At 38.7% G+C, this 19,563-nt stretch overlaps 2 protein-coding genes across 2 annotated transcripts in view; one reads left to right on the top strand and one right to left on the bottom strand.

Annotated features, from left to right (window-relative positions):
• Positions 1 to 1,936, top strand: part of IGFBP7 (insulin like growth factor binding protein 7) — an 83,585-nt gene extending 81,649 nt beyond the window's left edge. The window contains exons 4-5 of the mRNA XM_007457213.1: positions 476 to 602; positions 1,679 to 1,936. Coding sequence (XP_007457275.1) covers positions 476 to 602; positions 1,679 to 1,698 — 147 coding nt within the window. The 3' untranslated portion in view covers positions 1,699 to 1,936. The remainder of the gene's footprint in view (positions 1 to 475; positions 603 to 1,678) is intronic.
• The window catches only part of POLR2B (RNA polymerase II subunit B), a 46,378-nt gene continuing 28,677 nt past the window's right edge, over positions 1,863 to 19,563 (bottom strand). Inside the window, exons 17-25 of the mRNA XM_007457214.1 lie at positions 9,845 to 9,941; positions 8,641 to 8,735; positions 7,123 to 7,373; positions 6,953 to 7,042; positions 6,302 to 6,409; positions 5,446 to 5,559; positions 4,879 to 5,039; positions 2,600 to 2,795; positions 1,863 to 2,111 (exon numbers count right to left, since the gene is read on the bottom strand). Of these exons, the coding sequence (XP_007457276.1) occupies positions 2,022 to 2,111; positions 2,600 to 2,795; positions 4,879 to 5,039; positions 5,446 to 5,559; positions 6,302 to 6,409; positions 6,953 to 7,042; positions 7,123 to 7,373; positions 8,641 to 8,735; positions 9,845 to 9,941 (1,202 nt within the window). The 3' untranslated portion in view covers positions 1,863 to 2,021. The remainder of the gene's footprint in view (positions 2,112 to 2,599; positions 2,796 to 4,878; positions 5,040 to 5,445; positions 5,560 to 6,301; positions 6,410 to 6,952; positions 7,043 to 7,122; positions 7,374 to 8,640; positions 8,736 to 9,844; positions 9,942 to 19,563) is intronic.

The raw sequence follows: 19,563 nt of genomic DNA, 5'->3' as shown, positions 1-19,563 counted from the left end.
CAAAAAATAAGTGAGAACCAACTTTTTTTCCCCCTGAGAGTTCAAAGCAAAATCCTCAAAGGAACTAATGACCCAAGCATTATTTTAATCAATTATTGATTATTTTACTTGACCTCTGATAGCCATGGACACACATGGATAGTACTTAGGTCACATACCCTACACCAAGGTCTCCCTCAAATGAGGATATGTGCACCTATCCTGTTTTTAACCTATGCAATGTGACCTAAAGTTGTCCATGACAACTTTACCTCCAGTAGGAATTCCTACCTCCAGTAGGAATCCTCCTGGCAGACCAAATACGATAGCTATATAATTACTCCTAACACAAGACTTGCACTGTTTCTAGCAGTAGAAATACTTTGCTATGAAACCCCTGGTCATGTTAGGAAACTTATGAAATAATGACCTAATTGAAGTCACAAGAAAAAAGTTCACTGCCATAGAGAAACTAAAGATCCTTTTTCTTTCACAGGTATCTCCTCTTAGTAAGGAAGATGCTGGAGAATATGAGTGCCATGCATCCAATTCCCAAGGACAGGCTTCGGCATCAGCAAAAATTACAGTGGTTGATGCCTTACATGAAATACCAGTGAAAAAAGGTAGGTAATAAATCTCATGACCATTTAAAAATGACTAGTGCTTTTGTTTAAAAGTATCAGACATAGCTCTTAATGAAATTCTGTGATGTTAGGAATCCACAAGGGAAGGACATTAAGTATGTTATCAAAATGTAGAGTGCATGGCTCCAAAAGAACATTCAGTGGTTGATGGAATGCTATTATTAATTATGACTCAGATGCTTTTATCTTACACATAAGAGTCAAACCTGTTTGGAATGGTTTGTATTTCCCATAACTTTCTATCTATCTTCACAGCATTTTCCTTGGTGTTGTGACTATTATATTAAATTCCCATTTAAAAGGAAATGATTGTAGACAATTCTGGTCCTTCACTTTGCGCTTTTATAAGAAAAAACCAGAAAGAGTATATGGGCAAGTACTCAATTCTGTTCTGCCTCTATCCACTTCACTGTCAAAAGCTTCCTCTTAAGCATCCATCCTGGCGGTATGAGAGTAATGCTACTTTACATTTATATAGTTCTATTAGACTGATGTCTGCCTTGGTTTTGCCTTAAGCCAAAAATAACGAAATTTACTGTCAGCATTTGTCAAAACCATTCCACTGTGTGGATCACTCAGCTGCGGTACGAAAGGAAGAAATATCAAGTAAAGATGTGTTTGGTCAGATTCTCTTCAGCCAAGATGTGTAAAGTCAAGTGATGAAACAGAGCAGTAGCTAAGAGTCATGTGTTTGAGTCTCAGCTCTGCCACTAATTATTCCATTTTAAATTCTGAATGAGAACTGGATAACAAAGGAAAGTTCCTTGGCCTCTCTGGATCTCACCTTGCTCATCTGTGAAACATGCTTCTCCCAGTTCTATAGTAAGGTCTGTCACTTACAGATAGACAAGTACAACACAATCACCTTCCACATCTAAAATCATATGGCTCCAATTCCAAAAAGCACTCCCACCATATCATTTATAGTTACTCACACATCCTTTATCCCCACATTTTAACATCTTCATTTATTTGGAAACACTAAACTACCTCAAAATTAGAAAGTCAACCATGTCCGTATATGTAACTAATTTTTATCTTTTCTTTTTAAACAGGTGAAGGTGCTGAGCTGTAAACCTGCAGAATATATTAATCTGCATAGCTAAAAGTAGTCATGGGTAACTACAACCCCTGTTCTTGCCTAATAACCAGTTTCTTTTCATCCAGTCCACTAACACTTTAGTTATATATATTCACTGGTTTTACCCCATGAAATACAAAATAAAGATAACACATCAAGACTGTCTACAAAAATTTGTCTATTTACAGAAGCATGCATATCATTAAACAAAACAAATAAAATGCCTTTTCTCCTAGTGCAAGTACATTTTTTTGTTGTTTTAAAAATTTTTTAAAAGCTGTATCATAGAAACAAGACACAAAGATTTTTTAAAAGAGCTAAACACTCATCATTCGAGGTGCAATACTCATAGACATGAGTTCCTGAAACAACAGTTTGCATGCATAAGGCATTCGCACCAAAGAGATCTGGGGGAGAGAAAAAAAAGGTAATTAGCAAAGCTGTATTGAAGGGATCCCACTTCCCTACCCCAGAAAAAGCTAAAAGACTTGGTACTGGAGGTGATGAACAGATGAGGTTGATAACTCTCATCCTACCTTGGCCTTTGGTGGCTCTTCTCCTAAAAGGCTTTGGTATTCTGCCCTTTCTGCCAGATATAATTTATATTCACCCTTCTCAAAAGGTTTAACAAAACTCATTGTTTAAAATTCCTTGTACAAGGCCTTATTATTTCCAGAAGATGAACAGCTTAGCTTAATTACCACACTAAAACAAAACTTAAACTAGTACAGAATTGTTACCTTTTTCCTCATTTAAAACTAGGAATCTTATAGAAGCATGCTCTCAAAATTGTGAAAATGCCAATCTGTTCCACCACACTAAATCTACCTGGATGATTAGGCCAACGTGGTTATATCCTGAATAGATATCAACTGTCAGTAAGGTCTGTACATACCTGGGTTTTATTTCGGCAGCCCCTGCATTCATACGTATGGGTCCTGGTGTTAGCGATTGCCATTATTCCACAAAGATTGCAAACATGAACCTGATATGGATCTGATGCCTCAAACAGTCTTTCCCTTAAAAACTGCGCTGCTCCATGGGCAATCTGACAATCTCGTTCCATTTCTCCAAAACGCAGGCCACCATCACTGTCATGGAAAAAACAACAGACTGTTTTGTTCTGATTTTCTATTATCATAAAGAATATTAGAAAGAAAGAAAACCAGACTCCGATTTTTCTACTCTTGCATTCTCTCTACATGGTGGGGAGGTTGAGAAGTCTACCAGCCATTTGGTGTGCATTAGAAGGTCCCCAGAGTAAACACATAAGATTCTCAAGTATAGCATATACTTATAAAATCTCATCAGACTATTTAACTTACTAGAATTCACCTCTAGAATTCACTGAAAAGTGAATAATAAAAAAGTCAATCTAAATAAAGCAGCTTCTCCATGAATGAGACTCCCTGGCAATCAAACCTGAAATGATAAATGTATGTTGGCAAAAGTGATGGAAAGAACAGGTGACTAGTCACAGGTTTCCCCCAGCATGTAAGTGAAATGCATTGTTCTGATGGCCAGGCAAGTGGATGGTGATGGCTTCCTTAACATTCTTAATATACAAAATACGCAAGATCAATGAGCTTCTAATGATATTACCAAAAACAAAACATTTGGTCAGCTTTAGAGGATGCTAGGCAACCACCGCATCATTTTGAAAATTGGTAAATAAAAGGAAAGAATTAAGCATTTATTTTGCCTTTTAGTATATGAACCATGTCACCAGGTTAGCAGCTGAGGAAACAAAGTTTCTCTCTATGAAAGTATTCCAGCTAATAAATGAAGGAATGATAAATTAGAATCTCATCAGTTTGCAAACCTTTAAATAATTAAAGGGGTTTTTTTTGTTTTTTTTTTTTTGCCGTACGCGGGCCTCTCACTGTTGTGGCCTCTCCCGTTGCAGAGCACAGGCTCCGGACGCACAGGCTCAAGCGGCCATGGCTCACGGGCCCAGCCGCTCCACGGCATGTGGGATCTTTCCGGACCAGGGCACGACCCCGTGTCCCCTGCCTCGGCAGGCGGACTCTCAACCACTGCGCCACCAGGGAAGCCCAATAATTAAAGGTTTTACATAATGATCATTAATAACTGCTAAAGTCATAAAAGAGACAACCAGATACTAAAAGTATACAGCACTGCCTTTGAAGTATTACTGTGAAAGAACACAAACCCTTCACCTCATCAAGGCTCTAGATCTGATTACCTATTTACAAGAAAAATAGGAACACAGAGCCCAGGAATGCAGTCAACAAAAATTCAGACTGTGAGAGGGAATTCCTTGGCAGTCCAGTGGTTAGGACTCAGCGCTTTCACTGCTGAGTGAAAATATTTTCCAAATGACCAAATATGATACTATAAAATTACATAAGTATAAAAGATACAAAGTATAAGGCCAATGGATTTTAATATAATAAACATAAAAGATTCACTTAAGTGGTTTCAAATTCTACATCACAAGTAACCTTTAAGAAAGGACAACTTGGACTTTAAGAATCCACCTACCAATGCAGGGGACACGAGTTCGAGCCCTGGTCTGAGAAGATCCCACATGCCGCGGACCAACTAAACCTGTGCGCCACAACTACTGAGCCCACTTGCCTAGAGCCCGTGCTACACAATAAAGAGAAGCCACCGCAATGAGAAGCCTGCACACCACAACAAAGAGTAGCCCCCGCTCGGAGCAACTAGAGAAAGCCCGCACGAAGCAACAAAGACCCAACGCAGCCAAAAATAAATTTATTTAAAAAAAAAGGACAACTTGTTTTGGTGTAGCATAAAAAAAAAAAATCCACGATCACCTGAAAATTATTAAAATATTCTTCCCTTTCCAAACACAAATCTGTGTGAGGTCAGATTTTCCTCATATAGCAATACTTAATTATAAAAAATAAAATCCTGCAATGGGATGAATGCAGAAGCAGACACAATAATCCAGCTGTCTTCTCACAAACCACTTCATTAAAAAAGATTTGCAAAAAGGTAAACCAATGTCACTCATCACTAAATTTACTTGGAAAATATTTAAACTAAGGAGCCTGCCTACTGCAACTAAGACCCAGTGCAACAACAAAAAAAGATACAACTCCCAGACAAAAGCCTCTGGGGTCCTGGAATCAAGAAATTTGAGAACCATTCCTTTATATAACAATGATGATGATGCAGCTCTCTTACCGAGATCTACCCTCCATGGGCTGCCTATTAAGGATCTGAATAGGTCCCCGAGCACGAGAATGAATCTTGTCATCCACCATGTGTTTCAAACGCTGGTAGTAAGTGGGGCCAATAAAAATTTGTGATGTGATTTTTCGACCAGTGAATCCATTGTATAGGACCTGAAACAGAGATTTTGAAGCACAGACTTAAAAGTATTAAACAAGTTCAAAGAATATATGTGCATATACTATATAATTCCATTTCTATAAAAATCAAAACAGAGAAAACTAGTGTAAAGAGAGTAGTCACCGGGGCAGGGGGCGGGGGGTATGATGGTAGTGACTGGAAGGGGACACAAGGGGGGCATCTAGGCATAAAAGCGTTCTGGTAATTTTCAAGATCTGGGTACCAGTCACACAGCTGTGTTCACTTTGTGAAAATTCATCAACCTGTAAATTTATGGTTTTGCACATAATTTGAGTATGTGGTATACTTTAATGAAAATTTTAATTTTTTAAAAAATGAAATTACACACATACAAAAAAGAATACTCATAACAAATTACCAATGTAAGAGCAAACATACCTCATTTCCTCTGAGATGGTAGCCATAATCAGATAAAAGATTAGAAATCTTCTGTACATTAACAGCATCATTGAATGGAGTGGCATCACCAATTTCACCCTTGTTAGCTGATACCTTTAAAAAGAAAAGTCATCTCTAAAAGGCTGCTTCCTTCTGTCACCCTTTAGAAGTCTATGTCAATACAAATATATTTAAAAAAAAATCCTTTCTGGAAAGGAAGATTTTGAACTTAAGATTAAGGATTAACTTAAATATCTATGTTATGGAAAGCTGTAATATAGTAAGGTTCCTTTTATTAGCATTTTACATAAAACATAACAAACTAATTTACCTAAAAAATAAAAACAACTCAATTATAACCCTTCAAGTAGGAAACTCTCTGTGAGGCCAGATACAAAAAGAATGAGACTCCCAAGTACTTCCTATGACTCAAGGAAAATGACATTTTAATGCCCTAAAACCAAGCCATCCATGTGTTAAGCTGTAGCCACTCTGCCTTAATAAGATACTTAAAAACAGAAAAGCCTCCACTGAAAGATGCATGCATAGCTAATAGTATAGCTATAAAACCATTAGGTTCACACTGAACTAACCACCATTTATAGAAAAGAACCAGTCAAAAGAATAACCATATATACAAGTAAAGACTGGATGTAGTAAATTTTGCAAAACTTCTCAGTCATAACTTTGCAAAGTTTGGCAAAAAAGAGAGACATAATCAAACCAATTTAAAAGCAGGCAAGTTAAGTGTCAAATTGGCTTTTTCCAAAGTACCCTGGCTCAAATGAAAGAAATGACCTAACATTTCGGAAGAAACATCAATTTGGAACCTATATTTTTAAAGAAAATCTCTTACCTTCCCTTGAAGACATTCAATCAAGTGACCAATAGTCATACGAGAGGGAATGGCATGGGGATTTATGATGATATCAGGGGTGATACCTTCGCAGGTGAAAGGCATATCCTATAAAGGAATTTTTTTAAAGACACTTAAAAAAACTTAAATCTCTTAGCTAGAGAACTAGAACTAACTCCCGCTCATCTAAACTTTTCTATGTCCTAAATTCTGTTCAACGTAGTGTGTTCACCTACTAATTCAACACTAAAATTAGGGCTTCCCTGGTGGCACAGTGGTTAAGAATCCACCTGTCAATGCAGGGGATACGGGTCCAAGCCCTGGTCCGGGAAGAGCCCACATGCCGTGGAGCAACTAAGCCCATGCACCACAACTACTGAGCCCACGAGCCACAACTACTGAAGCCTGCATGCCTAGAGCCCATGCACCACAACGAAGAGCAGCCCCTGCTCACCGCAACTAGAGAAAGCCCACACACAGCAACGAAGACCCAATGCAGCCACAAATAAATAAATAAATAAAATCTAAAAAAAACAACAACACTAAAATTAAAAGTCAAGCCTTTACTGCCTCTGGGCTCTCAAGTTAAAGAACATTTTGATTTAAAATGTTCAACAAAACTTTGGGTTAGAGGTGATAAAAGACACCTACCTCTTGTCTATACTGAATACCACAAGTACCCTTTTGACCATGTCGACTAGCAAATTTGTCTCCAATCTGTGGAATTCTAACAGAGCGTACCTGAATTCACACAAAAATAGGTTAGTTAAGTCATTCTGGTTTACTTTCTATAAACAGCAATATGACAAAGCTATACTCACCCTTATTTTACAAAATTTATATCCTTCTTGGTTGAGAGTTACCATAACCTGATCCACAATGCCCGTCTCACTAGTCCTGAGAAAAGTGCTACAGTCTCTCTTAGTATAGCGTCTATTAGTGCCCTCCAATTCATCTTCATTTTCAGGCAATGTGACTGTTTTGCCTATAATAACATCATCTCCTGATACACGAACCCCAGGAGCTATCAAACCATCATCATCCAGCTTGTCATAAATAGCATGCCTCATACCTGAGAAGAAAGAGACAGAATTTTCTGAAATGGTAATACCATAAAGAAAAGTATTTAAAATGTCCCATAATCCCCCTCCCCAAAAGATTAAAAGCCAAATATATAAATCAGTTTCAAGTCAGAGAGAAGTTCACAGGAATCTCTAACATGTGTAGTAATGTGCCCTTATTCCAAATACTACAAACTATTCTGAACTCGGTAGTAAAGCATTGGGCTGATTCAGATTCTCCATTTGCTAAGTGACTTTGGATAAGTGTGTTGCCATCTTCTGATCTCTATATTGCATAAGGAAGAGTATCTATGTCCTCTACATATAAACTCCAACAGAAAGTTTGAATTTAATCTTCTATAATCTTAACTCCACTGAACATCAATTCACTACCACAGAGAACCACCCACAGGAAATGGAGTAATAGGAAGATACCTAAGGAAAAAAAAAACATTTTACTTCTCATGCAATACTATTAAAAGCCAAAACTGGGCTTCCCTGGTGGCGCAGTGGTTCAGAGTCTGCCTGCTGATGCAGTGGACACAGGTTCGTGCCCCGGTCCAGGAAGATCCCACATGCCGCGGAGCGGCTAGGCCCGTGAGCCATGGCCGCTGAGCCTGCGCGTCCGGAGCCTGTGCTCCGCAACGGGAGAGGCCACTACAGTGAGAGGCCCACGTACCGCAAAAAAAAAAAAAAAAAAAAAAGAAAGAAAAGCCAAAACTGTAGGAGAGATAACCCTTTTCCCTGGGAAATCCCATCCATCCCACTTTATACAGCTTTTAAGTGTCTGTAAAAATAATAACTAGAAAATAAGTTTTGAGTTTTTCAGAAGAAACAGAAAGTTCTAGGTATCCTCTCATTAGTTATTTGTTAAATACATACAAATAGTGTGGCTAGACAAACACTATGGTCACACCACAATGTGAAGAGGAGAGAAAGTTCCCATGCAAATAGATAAACTGAGGGACAGGACACAGTACAAGTGAGAATGGGGCTGAGGTGTGTCCCATGAAATTACATGACCTCTCTGATTTCCTAAATTCCCTCCTCAATGCAAGACCTAGCAGAATGGAAGGACTATAGCAAGCCCACTCCTAGGTGCAAAGACTTCTGGCAAATATACCTATTTCCTTAATATAAGCTCTAAGAATAATAAGAAAACATACTCCCACATGGCAAAAGACGGGGGGGGGGGGCGGGCAAAACCCAAAAAATTAATCAGGAAAACCATGGTAAGCTAACTTTGAATTCCATAATTTCAGTGTCAGTATTGCTTACCCTGGCAAGTTTCACGTGTAGGCTTCTCAAAAACTTCTTCTTGATCAAACCCTTTTTTAGACTCCTGTTCTTTGTATGATCGATAGAAAACAGACCTAAAAACACATGGTTCTAAAGTTAACTTCTATTTTCCTTTAATAATAGGGCTTAGAACATACCAATAAATTTTACTTAATTGATATGTGGTAATTTAAACGATGGCAATTTAAACGATGAATCTGGGACAAGAGTTAACTGTATTAAGGGTCAAAGTTAAGTCTTAAGAGCTATTACACAGGCCACACATGTAGCATTTGACCCATAACCTTAACAGAGCTGGAATTATATGTGAGACCAGGAAGGACTAATGTCACTGAGTCCAACCTCCTACCCAAAATAAGAATCCCTCCCATAATAACCCTCAGAGGTGGTCACCCAGGATCTGTCCCAATATTTCTAGTGAGAAGTTTATGATATTAAGCTATAACGTCCACCTCTGGTCTTAGTGCCTATCCTCTGAAAACTATAAAGAAAAAATCCACCCTCTCTTCTTAACTCCCAGTTTTTTAACCAACTTTCACATACCATGGATTTGAGATTAATGTTTGACAATAAAATAAACTGAAGAATCGAAAATAAGATTGAAAAAGAAAATATACTATAATTTTAATAGTAGTTTTTGGGTTGGCCAAAAAGTTCATTCGGGTTTTTCCATAACATCTTACCAAAAAACCCAAACGAACTTTTTAGCTAACCCAATATTCATGGGTCCTAAAACTCTAGGTTTATTTTTACTTTAGACATTTCTATATTATCTAAACACAAACATTTATTTGCTTACAAATAAAGGGGGGCTCAAAATATTAGCAACTGAAAATCCTCAGATACAAGAAGCAGTGTCTTCAGTTGTTCGTGACCATCACCCAGGCCTTTTGCTTTCTGGAGTAGGGCACTGATTTTACCACACTAACCCCTATATAGGAAACCATACAACAACATGTGCCTGGCAGATACCCACAACGTTTCATGAATGGAGGCAGAAGATTAAATATCCTAACAGAAAAATTTCTCTGCTGTCAGATCAAAATTTCTTCCGGACTGACATTCAAAACCCCAAAAGTTTGGAAAACACACAATTCGCACCTATTTTTAAAGAACTTTTTAAAAATAAAATATTAATATTTCCACCATATGTGTATTTTGACAACTTTTATAAATAGCTGACCTGAAAAAGCCTCGGTCTACAGCTGAACGGTTCATGATAACAGAGTCTTCTTGATTATATCCAGTGTATGATGCAATGGCCACAATTGAGTTGATACCTGCAGTGCATTTAGGAGAAAACATTAAAGCACCATATGAGAAACAAAGAAAAATTACCCCTTTCTTTTAAATCAATTTTAACCATATTTGCCTCAAATGTTTTCACCATGGTAACTGTCAAAGTCTACTCCTCCTGGAATAGCAATCTGTGAGACAACTACTGATGGCTACATGTTTGATATAAGCAAGTTTTTAATATAAACAATCTTATTTAGTTGCTGCTGCCAAAACTATTTTTGATGAGACCATAAAGATTTAAAGTATCAAGTACTGATAAACAAAACTGATAAACCTTTAGCTACACTCATCAAGAAAACAAGGGAGAGGGCTCAAATCAACAAAATCAGAAATGAAATAGAAGTTACAACTGACACCACAGAAATACAAAGGATCATAAGAGACTACTACAACTATATGCCAATAAAATGGACAACCTAGAAGAAATGGACAAATTCTTGGAAAAGTACAATCTCCCAAGACTGAACCAGGAAGGAATAGAAAATATGAACAGACCAATCACAAGTACTGAAATTGAAACTGTGATTTAAAAACTTCCAACGAAAGTCCAGGACCAGATGGCTTCACGGGCAAATTCTATCAAACATTGAGAGAATTAACACCTATCCTTCTAAAACTATTCCAAAAAATCGCAGAGGAAGGAACATTACTAAACTCATTCAATGAGGCCACCATCACCCTGATACCAAAACCAGACAAAGATACCACACAAAAAAGGATCACACACCATGATCAAATGGTATTTATCCCAGGGATGCAAGGACTTTTCAATATCCGCAAATCAGTCAGTGTGATACACCACATTAACAAACTGAAGAATAAAAACCATATGGTCAACTTGATAAATGCAGAAAAAGCTTTTGACAAAATTCAACACCCATTTATGACAAAAAATCTCCAGAAAGTGGGCATAGAGGGAACCTACCTCAACATAATAAAGGTCATATATGACAAACCCACAGCTCGCATCGTACTCAACAATAAAAAGCTGAAAGCATTTCCTCTAAGATCAGGAACAAGACAAGGATGTCCACTCTCACCACTTTTACTCAACATAGTTCTGGAAGTCCTAGCCATTGGCACTCAGAAAAGAAAAAGAAAGAAAAGGAATCCAAATCGGAAAAGAAGTAAAGCTGTCACTGTTTGCAGATGACATGATACTATACACAGAAAATCCTGAAGATACTACCAGAAAACTTACTAGAGCTCATGAATGAATTCAGTATAGTTGCAGGATACAAAATTAATACACAGAAATCTCTTGCTTTTCTATACACTAACAACAAAAGATCAGAAAGAGAAATTAAGGAAACAATCCCAATAATGACTGCATCAAAAAGAATAAAATACCTAGGAATAAACCTACCTAAGGAGGCTGAAGACCTGTAGTCTGAAAACTATATGACACTGATGAAAGAAATCAAAAATGACACAAACGGAAAGATATACCATGTTCTTGGATTGGAAGAATCAATACTGTCAAAATGACTATACCACCCAAGGCAATCTACAGATTCAATGCAATCTCTATCAAATTACCAATGGCATTTTTCACAGAACTATAACGAAAAAATTTTAAATTTGTAATGGAAATTCAAAAGACCCAAAGCAATCCTGACAGAGAAAAATAGAGCTGGAGAAATCAGGCTCCCTGGCTTCAGACTATACTACAAAGCTACAGTAATCAAGACAATATGGTACTGGCACAAAAACAGAAATATAGATTAATGGAACAGGATAGAAAGCCCAGAAATAAACCCACGCACTTATGGTCAATTAATCTAGGAAGGAGGCGAGAATATACAGTGGAGAAAAGACAGTCTCTTCAATAAGTGGTGCTGGGAAAACCGGACAGCTATATGTAAAGCAATGAAATTAGAACATTCTCTAACACCATACACAAAAATAAACTCAAAATGGATTAAAGACCTAAACATAAGACCGGACACTATAAAACTCTTAGAGGAAAACACAGGCAGAACACTCTGACATAAATCGAAGCAGTATCTTTTTGGATCCACCTCCTAGAATAATGGAAATAAAAACAAATAAATGGGATCTAATTAAACATAAAAGCTTTTGCACAGAAAAGGAAACCATAAGCAAAATGAAAAGACAATCCACAGAATGGGAGAAAATGTTGGCAAACCAAGTGACTGACAAGGGATAAATTTCCAAAATATACAAACAGCTCATGCAGCTCAACATCAAAAAACAAACAACCCAATCAAAAAATGGACAGAAGATCTAAACAGACATTTCTCCAAAGAGGACATACAGATGGCCAACAAACACATGAAAAGATGCTCAACATCACTAATCATTAGACAAATGCACATCAAAACTACAATGAGGTATCACCTCACACCGATCAGAATGGCCATCATCAAAAAATCTACAAACAATAAATGCTGAAGAGGGCATGGAGAAAAGGGAACCCTCATGCATTGTTGGTGGGAATGTAAATTGATACAGCCACTGTGGAGAACAGTATGGAGATTCCTTAAAAAATGAAAAACAGAACTACCATAAGACCCAGCAATCCCACTACTGGGCATATACCCAGAGAAAACCATAATTCAAAAAGACACATGCACTCCAACATTCACTGCAGCACTATTTACAATAGCCAGGCATGGAAGCAACCTAAATGTCCATCGACAGAGGAATGGATAAAGAAAATGTGGTACATATATACAATGGAATATTACTTGGCCATAAAAAAAGAATGAAATAATGCCATTTTGCAGCAACATGGATGGACCTAGAGATTATCATACTAAGTGAAGTAAAAAAGAGGAAGACACCTATCGTATGATATTTGGAATATATGTGGAATCTAAAAAAATGATACAAATGAACTTTTTTGCAAATCAGAAACAGATTCACAGACTTCGAAAACAAACTTATGGTTACCAAAGGGGAAGGGTGGGGGGGAGGGATAAATTAGGAGTTTGGGATCAACAAGGATCTACTGTATAGCACAGGGAACTCTACTCAATATTCTGTAATAACCTATATGGGAAAAGAATCTGAAAAATAACGGATATGTATATATGTATAACTGAATCACTTTGCTGTACCCCTGAAACTAACACAATATTGTAAATCAACTACAATATAAAATTAAAATTATATTTAAATAAAGTAACAAGTATTAAAGAAGAAAAAAGTTGAAAACTCTATAAACTAGTAGATTGCAATATAAGAAATGATTGTTGAATGTGAGTGGGGTTTCTTTTTTTTTAAGATTTATTTATTATTTTTTTATTTTATTTTTCGCTACATCAGGTCTTAGCTGCGGCATGCGGGATCTTCCGTTGCGGCACAGGGGCTTCTCTAGTTGTGGCATGGTTTTCTCTTCTCTAGTTGTGGCGCACAGGCTCCAGGGCACATGGGCTCTGTAGTTGTGGTGCACAGGCTCCAGAATGCGTGGGCTCTGTAGTTTTGCAGCACGTGGGCTCCAGTTGAGGCGTGCGAGTTCAGTAGATATGGCATGCAGGCTTAGTTGCCCCGCAGCATGTGGGATCTTAGTTCCCTGACCAGGGATCGACCCCGAGTCCCCTGCATTGTAGGGCAGTTTCTTTACCACTGGACCACCAGGGAAGTCCCTGAGTGGGGTTTCAATGAACATAATTCATATATACATGAATCATCATATTTTCCAAAAATTGAAACACACTCAACTCTAAAGCTACAGTAACATAATATCTTGACCTAAATATTTCAAATGTGGAGTAAAAACTATGACTAGAGATTACAAAGGAACCAAAATCTGGATGACTGAATGTTTTGGTTATCTAAGTTCTGAATAAACTGTTTATATTTGCTTCCTTAAAGCTAAATTCAACTTTCAAAAAATAACCCACCGGGCTTCCCTGGTGGCGCAGTGGTTGAGAGTCTGCCTGCAGATGCAGGGGACACGGGTTCGTGCCCCGGTCTGGGAAGATCCCACATGCCGCGGAGCAGCTGGGCCCGTAAGCCATGGCCACTGAGCCTGCGCGTCCGGAGCCTGTGCTCCGCAACGGGAGAGGCCACAACGGTGAGAGGCCCGCGTACCGCAAAGAAAACAAAAGAAACAAAAAAAACACAACCCACCCTTCAAGAGGAGACACACCATTCATTCACACTTTTATGTGTACAGCAGGGATGCAAAAGTTTTCATAAGCGGAGTGCAGGTAAGGGGTGGCAGCACTGCTGGTCTGAGTCTGGGTCACTAAAGACACACTCCTCCAAGTCTCTGATTCTCAGTAATTCCCAACCCAAGGTAGGAATAGATTTGTAGAAAGAGATACACACAAAAAGCAGGCCCTCCTCCCTAACTACCACATTTGCTCCTCCTTAACAACTACATTTCTATGGCCCGCTGTGCCACAGAAAGCTTTCCACTAGCTATTTTAAATGCACTGACCACAACATTTTAAAAAATAAATTCACACTAAAGCTTAGATTTCAAGCTTTTCTTGAAAAGTCAGATCTGGCATCACTGGGTCTGCACATACACATCACAACCACAGCTGAAGCTGAATAGGGCTAACCCCAGCAAAAAGGCAAACCTCTCTTCAACTCCACCTACTCACCAATCTTGCCTAAGCCTGTAGGAATCTGAGACTGCAAGCTCTGTTGAACAGATAACACGAAACACTTTGTGCTAAATATAACCTTGATTGCTCTCTAAAGAAGGATCATAGTAACAAGAGGGCATCTGTTGTTCTGGGCACCCTGATGGCTTTGTGTACCTGTATTTGGAGCAGGAAAAACTAAAATGCTCTGCTGGGAGAGGAAGGGGAGTAAGAAATCCTCCAAGGGAAAGGCAGTGTCAAGGAAGCTGAGTCCTTCCTGGGAAGGACCAGAGATAAAGCACCCAATAGCAGGGAGCCAAGAAGAGTTTTCAGAGATCAGAAAAGTCAAATAGTCTCTCCTCAGGCGTGCAATGAAAACTCCTGAAATCTAAATGATTTCCTCTAAGGAATCTTTACTAATATCCACAATAGTCACCACTCTTTTGTGTGGATTGGCTGAGAAAACTAGAAGAATTTTAATTTTCACGCACAGTCAAGCTGCATAACGCAGAAAAAGTACATAAAGATGCAGGATCCTGACGGCAGGGGGGGATCTGAAAAGAGTCGGGAATTGGCAGAAATTCCAGGGTCTTGGGAGATGTAATATGATCTTACTACTAGGGAGCCAGGAGCAGGACATACGTGACATCTGTGATACATGGAATGGGCAAGACTTCCCTAGCATGTCCTCATGTTTCTGTGCAGCGCTACCTATGCCCTCCCTCTTCTCCAGGTGACAGCCTATAGGTGCTCAACTGTCTTGGCCCTTGTGGGGCTTTCCTCCTCTCGTGTGACAATCCCTGGATCGCCCACACTTGCTGTATCAACTACAGCCCAGGAGGCAACCCCCTCCATCCTACAACCTTTATCCAAGGTATCTGGGCAAGTCTGAAAGATCAGCTAAATTTAGCTAAAAACAGTAAACTTCTGAATTATATGTCTAATATTTTCTTCTTAGCTTAAAAGCCCCAAATCAAGAAACAATGTAGTGAAGAGGAAACAGCACAAGAAAGTGAAATGGGGGGAAGGTGTACATCTGGTCTAAAAGGGAAAAAAAAGGACCAGAGTTTACATTCTGGATTTTCAAATTAAGTTGTATAAACTTTGGACAAATAACCTTTCTGATCCTGTCTCCACATCTGTAAAACAGAGATGATACAACCACCACTATCACTAATCAGCTAACATTTATTTCTCCCTTATTAACTGCTAGGCACTAAGCCATGAGTTTTAAGTGGATTTAACCATTTAATCATCAGAAAAGCTTTATGAGGCAGGTACTATTATTATTCTCATTTTGTAGGTGAAAAAACATCACAAAGCTTTTATGATACTTAGAAATAATGTGTAAGGTGCCTTGGGTGGTGGTTCACACAAACTGCTCAATAAATATTAGTAACTTCAAAAAAGTATCTGTGATCTCAAAGACTATAAACATGTGAAATCTAGGATTACAACCCACCTGTCAGCCAGGCTTAAACCCTTTCAGCCATTCTGTCCCCACCTACTTCAAACCTCAGCTCAGCAGTAAGGAGGCTCTAAAGGCTCTAAGTATCTTGACCCACTTTAAGTCAAGGTGAACTTCTGTCACAAGGATCTTTGCTCCCAGACGATGTCAACCAAAGAAATAGTACTCTATAGAAATAGGAATGATACTAATCCAAAGACATTCCTTAAGATAACCCTATTAGCCCCTTCCCCTTACGGCTCAGAATTTGGCCAATGCAGCTGGCAGGTTAGGCAGGGCCAGAGCTAATAATTCAGCCACGATGGTCAGGAGATTGGTTACATCAATAGATTGAGCAAATAACTAAATATACGGAGGACAATGGGAGCCAGGTTTCTCACTGTCAGAGAATGGAATTCTAAAATAAACACTATGGTGTTGTACTGGGATGGGAGATATGGTATTGATATGAACTCATGGTTCTTTAGTATATAGAGATGTAAAAATAGATAAAGGTGGGGAGGGGTATATGCATACATATATTTTCCTAGTTCCAACAGTGGAGAAGACCTAGAAATGATGACATTATAATAGCAAGGAGAACACCTAGCACCCAGATTTTGGTTTCTACACACTATTTTTTTATCCTAAAAGGAGAAATGACCAAGTCCAAGTTTAGGGGAATAAAAGCACAAGATGAGGCAAAATATAAGGAAGTGTTTGAAGAATAATGAGGACCTATCAGGAGTCATCTTGAAGATACTCCCACTGGAAAATCTGGGACAATTTCAGCATCAAACAGGGAGGAATGATAAGGTTAGAAAATCACCATTTGGCAATAATCACCTGCTAAATTAATGACTGAAAGTGTGACAAGGAATAGCTATTCACATCATCTCAAAGTATCTTCTCACAAAGACTTATTACTTACCTAATAAGTACAAAATAATTATAACTAATAAAAAGTGGAGAAACCTGACAAACAACATCTTAATTACATGATAAAAGTTAAAATCACTAATAATGGGACAGAGACAGCATGTGCTTCCTGATATCATGCCCTGAGAATACAGCACTGCTTCTATGCTAGTACTGCCAAAAATTCATAACCTGAATATAAATCATGGGGAAACAATAGTTAAACCCAAATTGAGAGACAATGTATAAAGTAACTTGACTGGACTCTTCAAAAATGTGGAGGTCATAGAGACAAGGAAAAACTAAAGAACTGTTCCAGATTAAAGAGACTAAAGAGACATGCACTATCCTGGATTAGATCCTAGACCCATAACAGATATTATGAGGACAACTGGCAAAGTCTGAATTGGGGACTGCTGACTAGATGGGTATCAATGTTAATCCCCTGATGTTGATGGTTGTACTGTGGAGAATGTCTTTTTCAGGAAACATACACTGAAGAATTAAAGAGTGATGTGGGACTTCCCTGGTGGCACAGTGGTTAAGAATCCACCTGCCAATGCAGGGGACACGGGTTCAAGCCCTGGTCCGGGAAGATCCCACATGCCACGGAGCAGCTAAGCTTGTGCGCCACAATTACTGAGCCTGCACTCTACAGCCCACATGCCACAACTACTGAGCCCGCGTGCCACAACTACTGAAGCCTGTGTGCCTAGAGCCCGTGCTCCGCAACAAGGGAAGCCACCGCAATGAGAAGCCCACGCACCACAACTAGAGAAAGCCCGCGCACAGTAACAAAGACCCAACGCAGCCAAAAATAAATAAATAAATAAATTAATTAATTAATTAGTCATGTGGCTTCAGGTCTGTAACAACTTTTAAATGGTTCAAGAAGGGCTTCCCTGGTGGCGCAGTGGTTAAGAATCTGCCTGCCAATGCAGGGGACACGGGTTTGAGCCCTGGCCTGGGCAGATCCCACATGCTGTGGAGCAACTAAGCCTGTGCGCCAAAACTACTGAAGCCCACTCGCCGTGCTCCGTAATAGGAGAGGCCACTGCAATGAGAAGCCCGCGCACCGCAATGAAGACCCAACGCAGCCAAAAATAAAAAATGAAATAAATTTATTAAATGGTTCAAGAAGAAAGAGAAAGGGAAAGAATAAGGCAAATGTGGTAAAATGTGAACTAGGAAATCTGGATGAGTAGTATAAAGGAGTTCTTTGTAACAGTCTTACAACTTTTCTGTAAGCTTGAAATTATCTCAAAGTTTTTTAAAATAGAGATAGATAACAAGATTAAGGCATGAAGCAATAACAGAGCTGAAAGGCTTGTAGTCCCTACCAGCCATGCCCTCACCACTTCGTATCAGTGCCAAAGGAACATTCTATTTCAAATCCAATCCTTCACCTGTTTCTTTTCTTCTCTAGCCATAAAGAAATTATCTAAGTGCTGAAGAAAAACACAGCACTGCAAGTATAGCCCAAAGATACCAGCACATTGTAGACAACGTAACAGATTTTGTTTTTCTAGACAATAGTAACCCCTTGTGGAAGACTTTGAAAATAAATCATTCTAACGTGAGAATTTGCTATCAAAACGTTAGATCCCCTATTAAATAATTTAAAGTCACTATTTACAAGGCAAACTTTACTAAATAATGTTATCCACGGTCAAAGCCAAAATTCCGCTAATAATACGGTAAGACAACAACTCTGCCAAAGAACTATGCTGTCTCCTTTATATTCAATACTGATACCCTTCAGTCTTCTCTGCACCATTTTACCCGTTGTCCAGTCTCCTTGAGAATCTCTTCCTGCAACTTCCTGATTCTTCTCTTTATCATCTACATCTCAAATCTCCTCTCTGGATTTCTCTTCCTGGTGCCTGACTTTATTTTTTCTGGCTTTATTCTCACTCTGAATTTTCCCTCAGCAATTTCACAGTAATCTATAATTATCATTAATACATCAAAAACTTCACAGCTCTTGATTTGACCTTCTTTCTAACCACATTTGCAACTCACTGTTGGAGGATCATTCCTGAGATGCTTTGGCAGCAACTCAAAATCAGCATGTTGAAAACTGAACTTATTATCTTACGTCTAAAACCTCTTCTTTCAATTTAAAAAAGAGTGGATATATGTATAACTGACTCACTTTGCTGTACAGCAGAAACTAACACAACATTGTAAATCAACTATACTCCAATAAAAATTGATTTAAAAAAATAATAAAACCTCTTCTTTCTTCTAACACGCTCCCAATATTATTAGTAGTATCTCTCTCTTGATCACCCAAGCCAGGAACACCAACAATATTTCCAATTCCTTTCTCCCCTCTCTTCATCATTCTACATCCAATAAGTAATCAAGTGTTAATCTTAACAAGCGTATTCCAACAGGTGTCTCACGCCCTTACGCTTTTTCATGTTTTAATAAGGACCTTACCATTTCTCACTTAGACCACTACAAGAACCTCTAAGTTACCTCCCTACTTAATACCATATCTGACTCTAATCGATCCTTTACGTGACTGCCAGAATTACACTGTAAAATAAATTTGTAACTGTATTACTTCCTTGTTCAAAAAGGCTGGATAGGGTTTCCCTGGTGGCGCAGTGGTTGAGAGTCCACCTGCCGATGCAGGGGACACGGGTCCGTGCCCTCGTCTGGGAGGAT

The sequence above is a fragment of the Lipotes vexillifer genome, unplaced genomic scaffold (assembly GCF_000442215.2).
Source record: "Lipotes vexillifer unplaced genomic scaffold, Lipotes_vexillifer_v1.1 scaffold409, whole genome shotgun sequence".
NCBI classification, from domain to species: Eukaryota; Metazoa; Chordata; class Mammalia; order Artiodactyla; family Lipotidae; genus Lipotes; species Lipotes vexillifer.
Note: the sequence above shows the minus strand (reverse complement) of the source record. Positions and strands in the feature narration are given on the sequence as shown.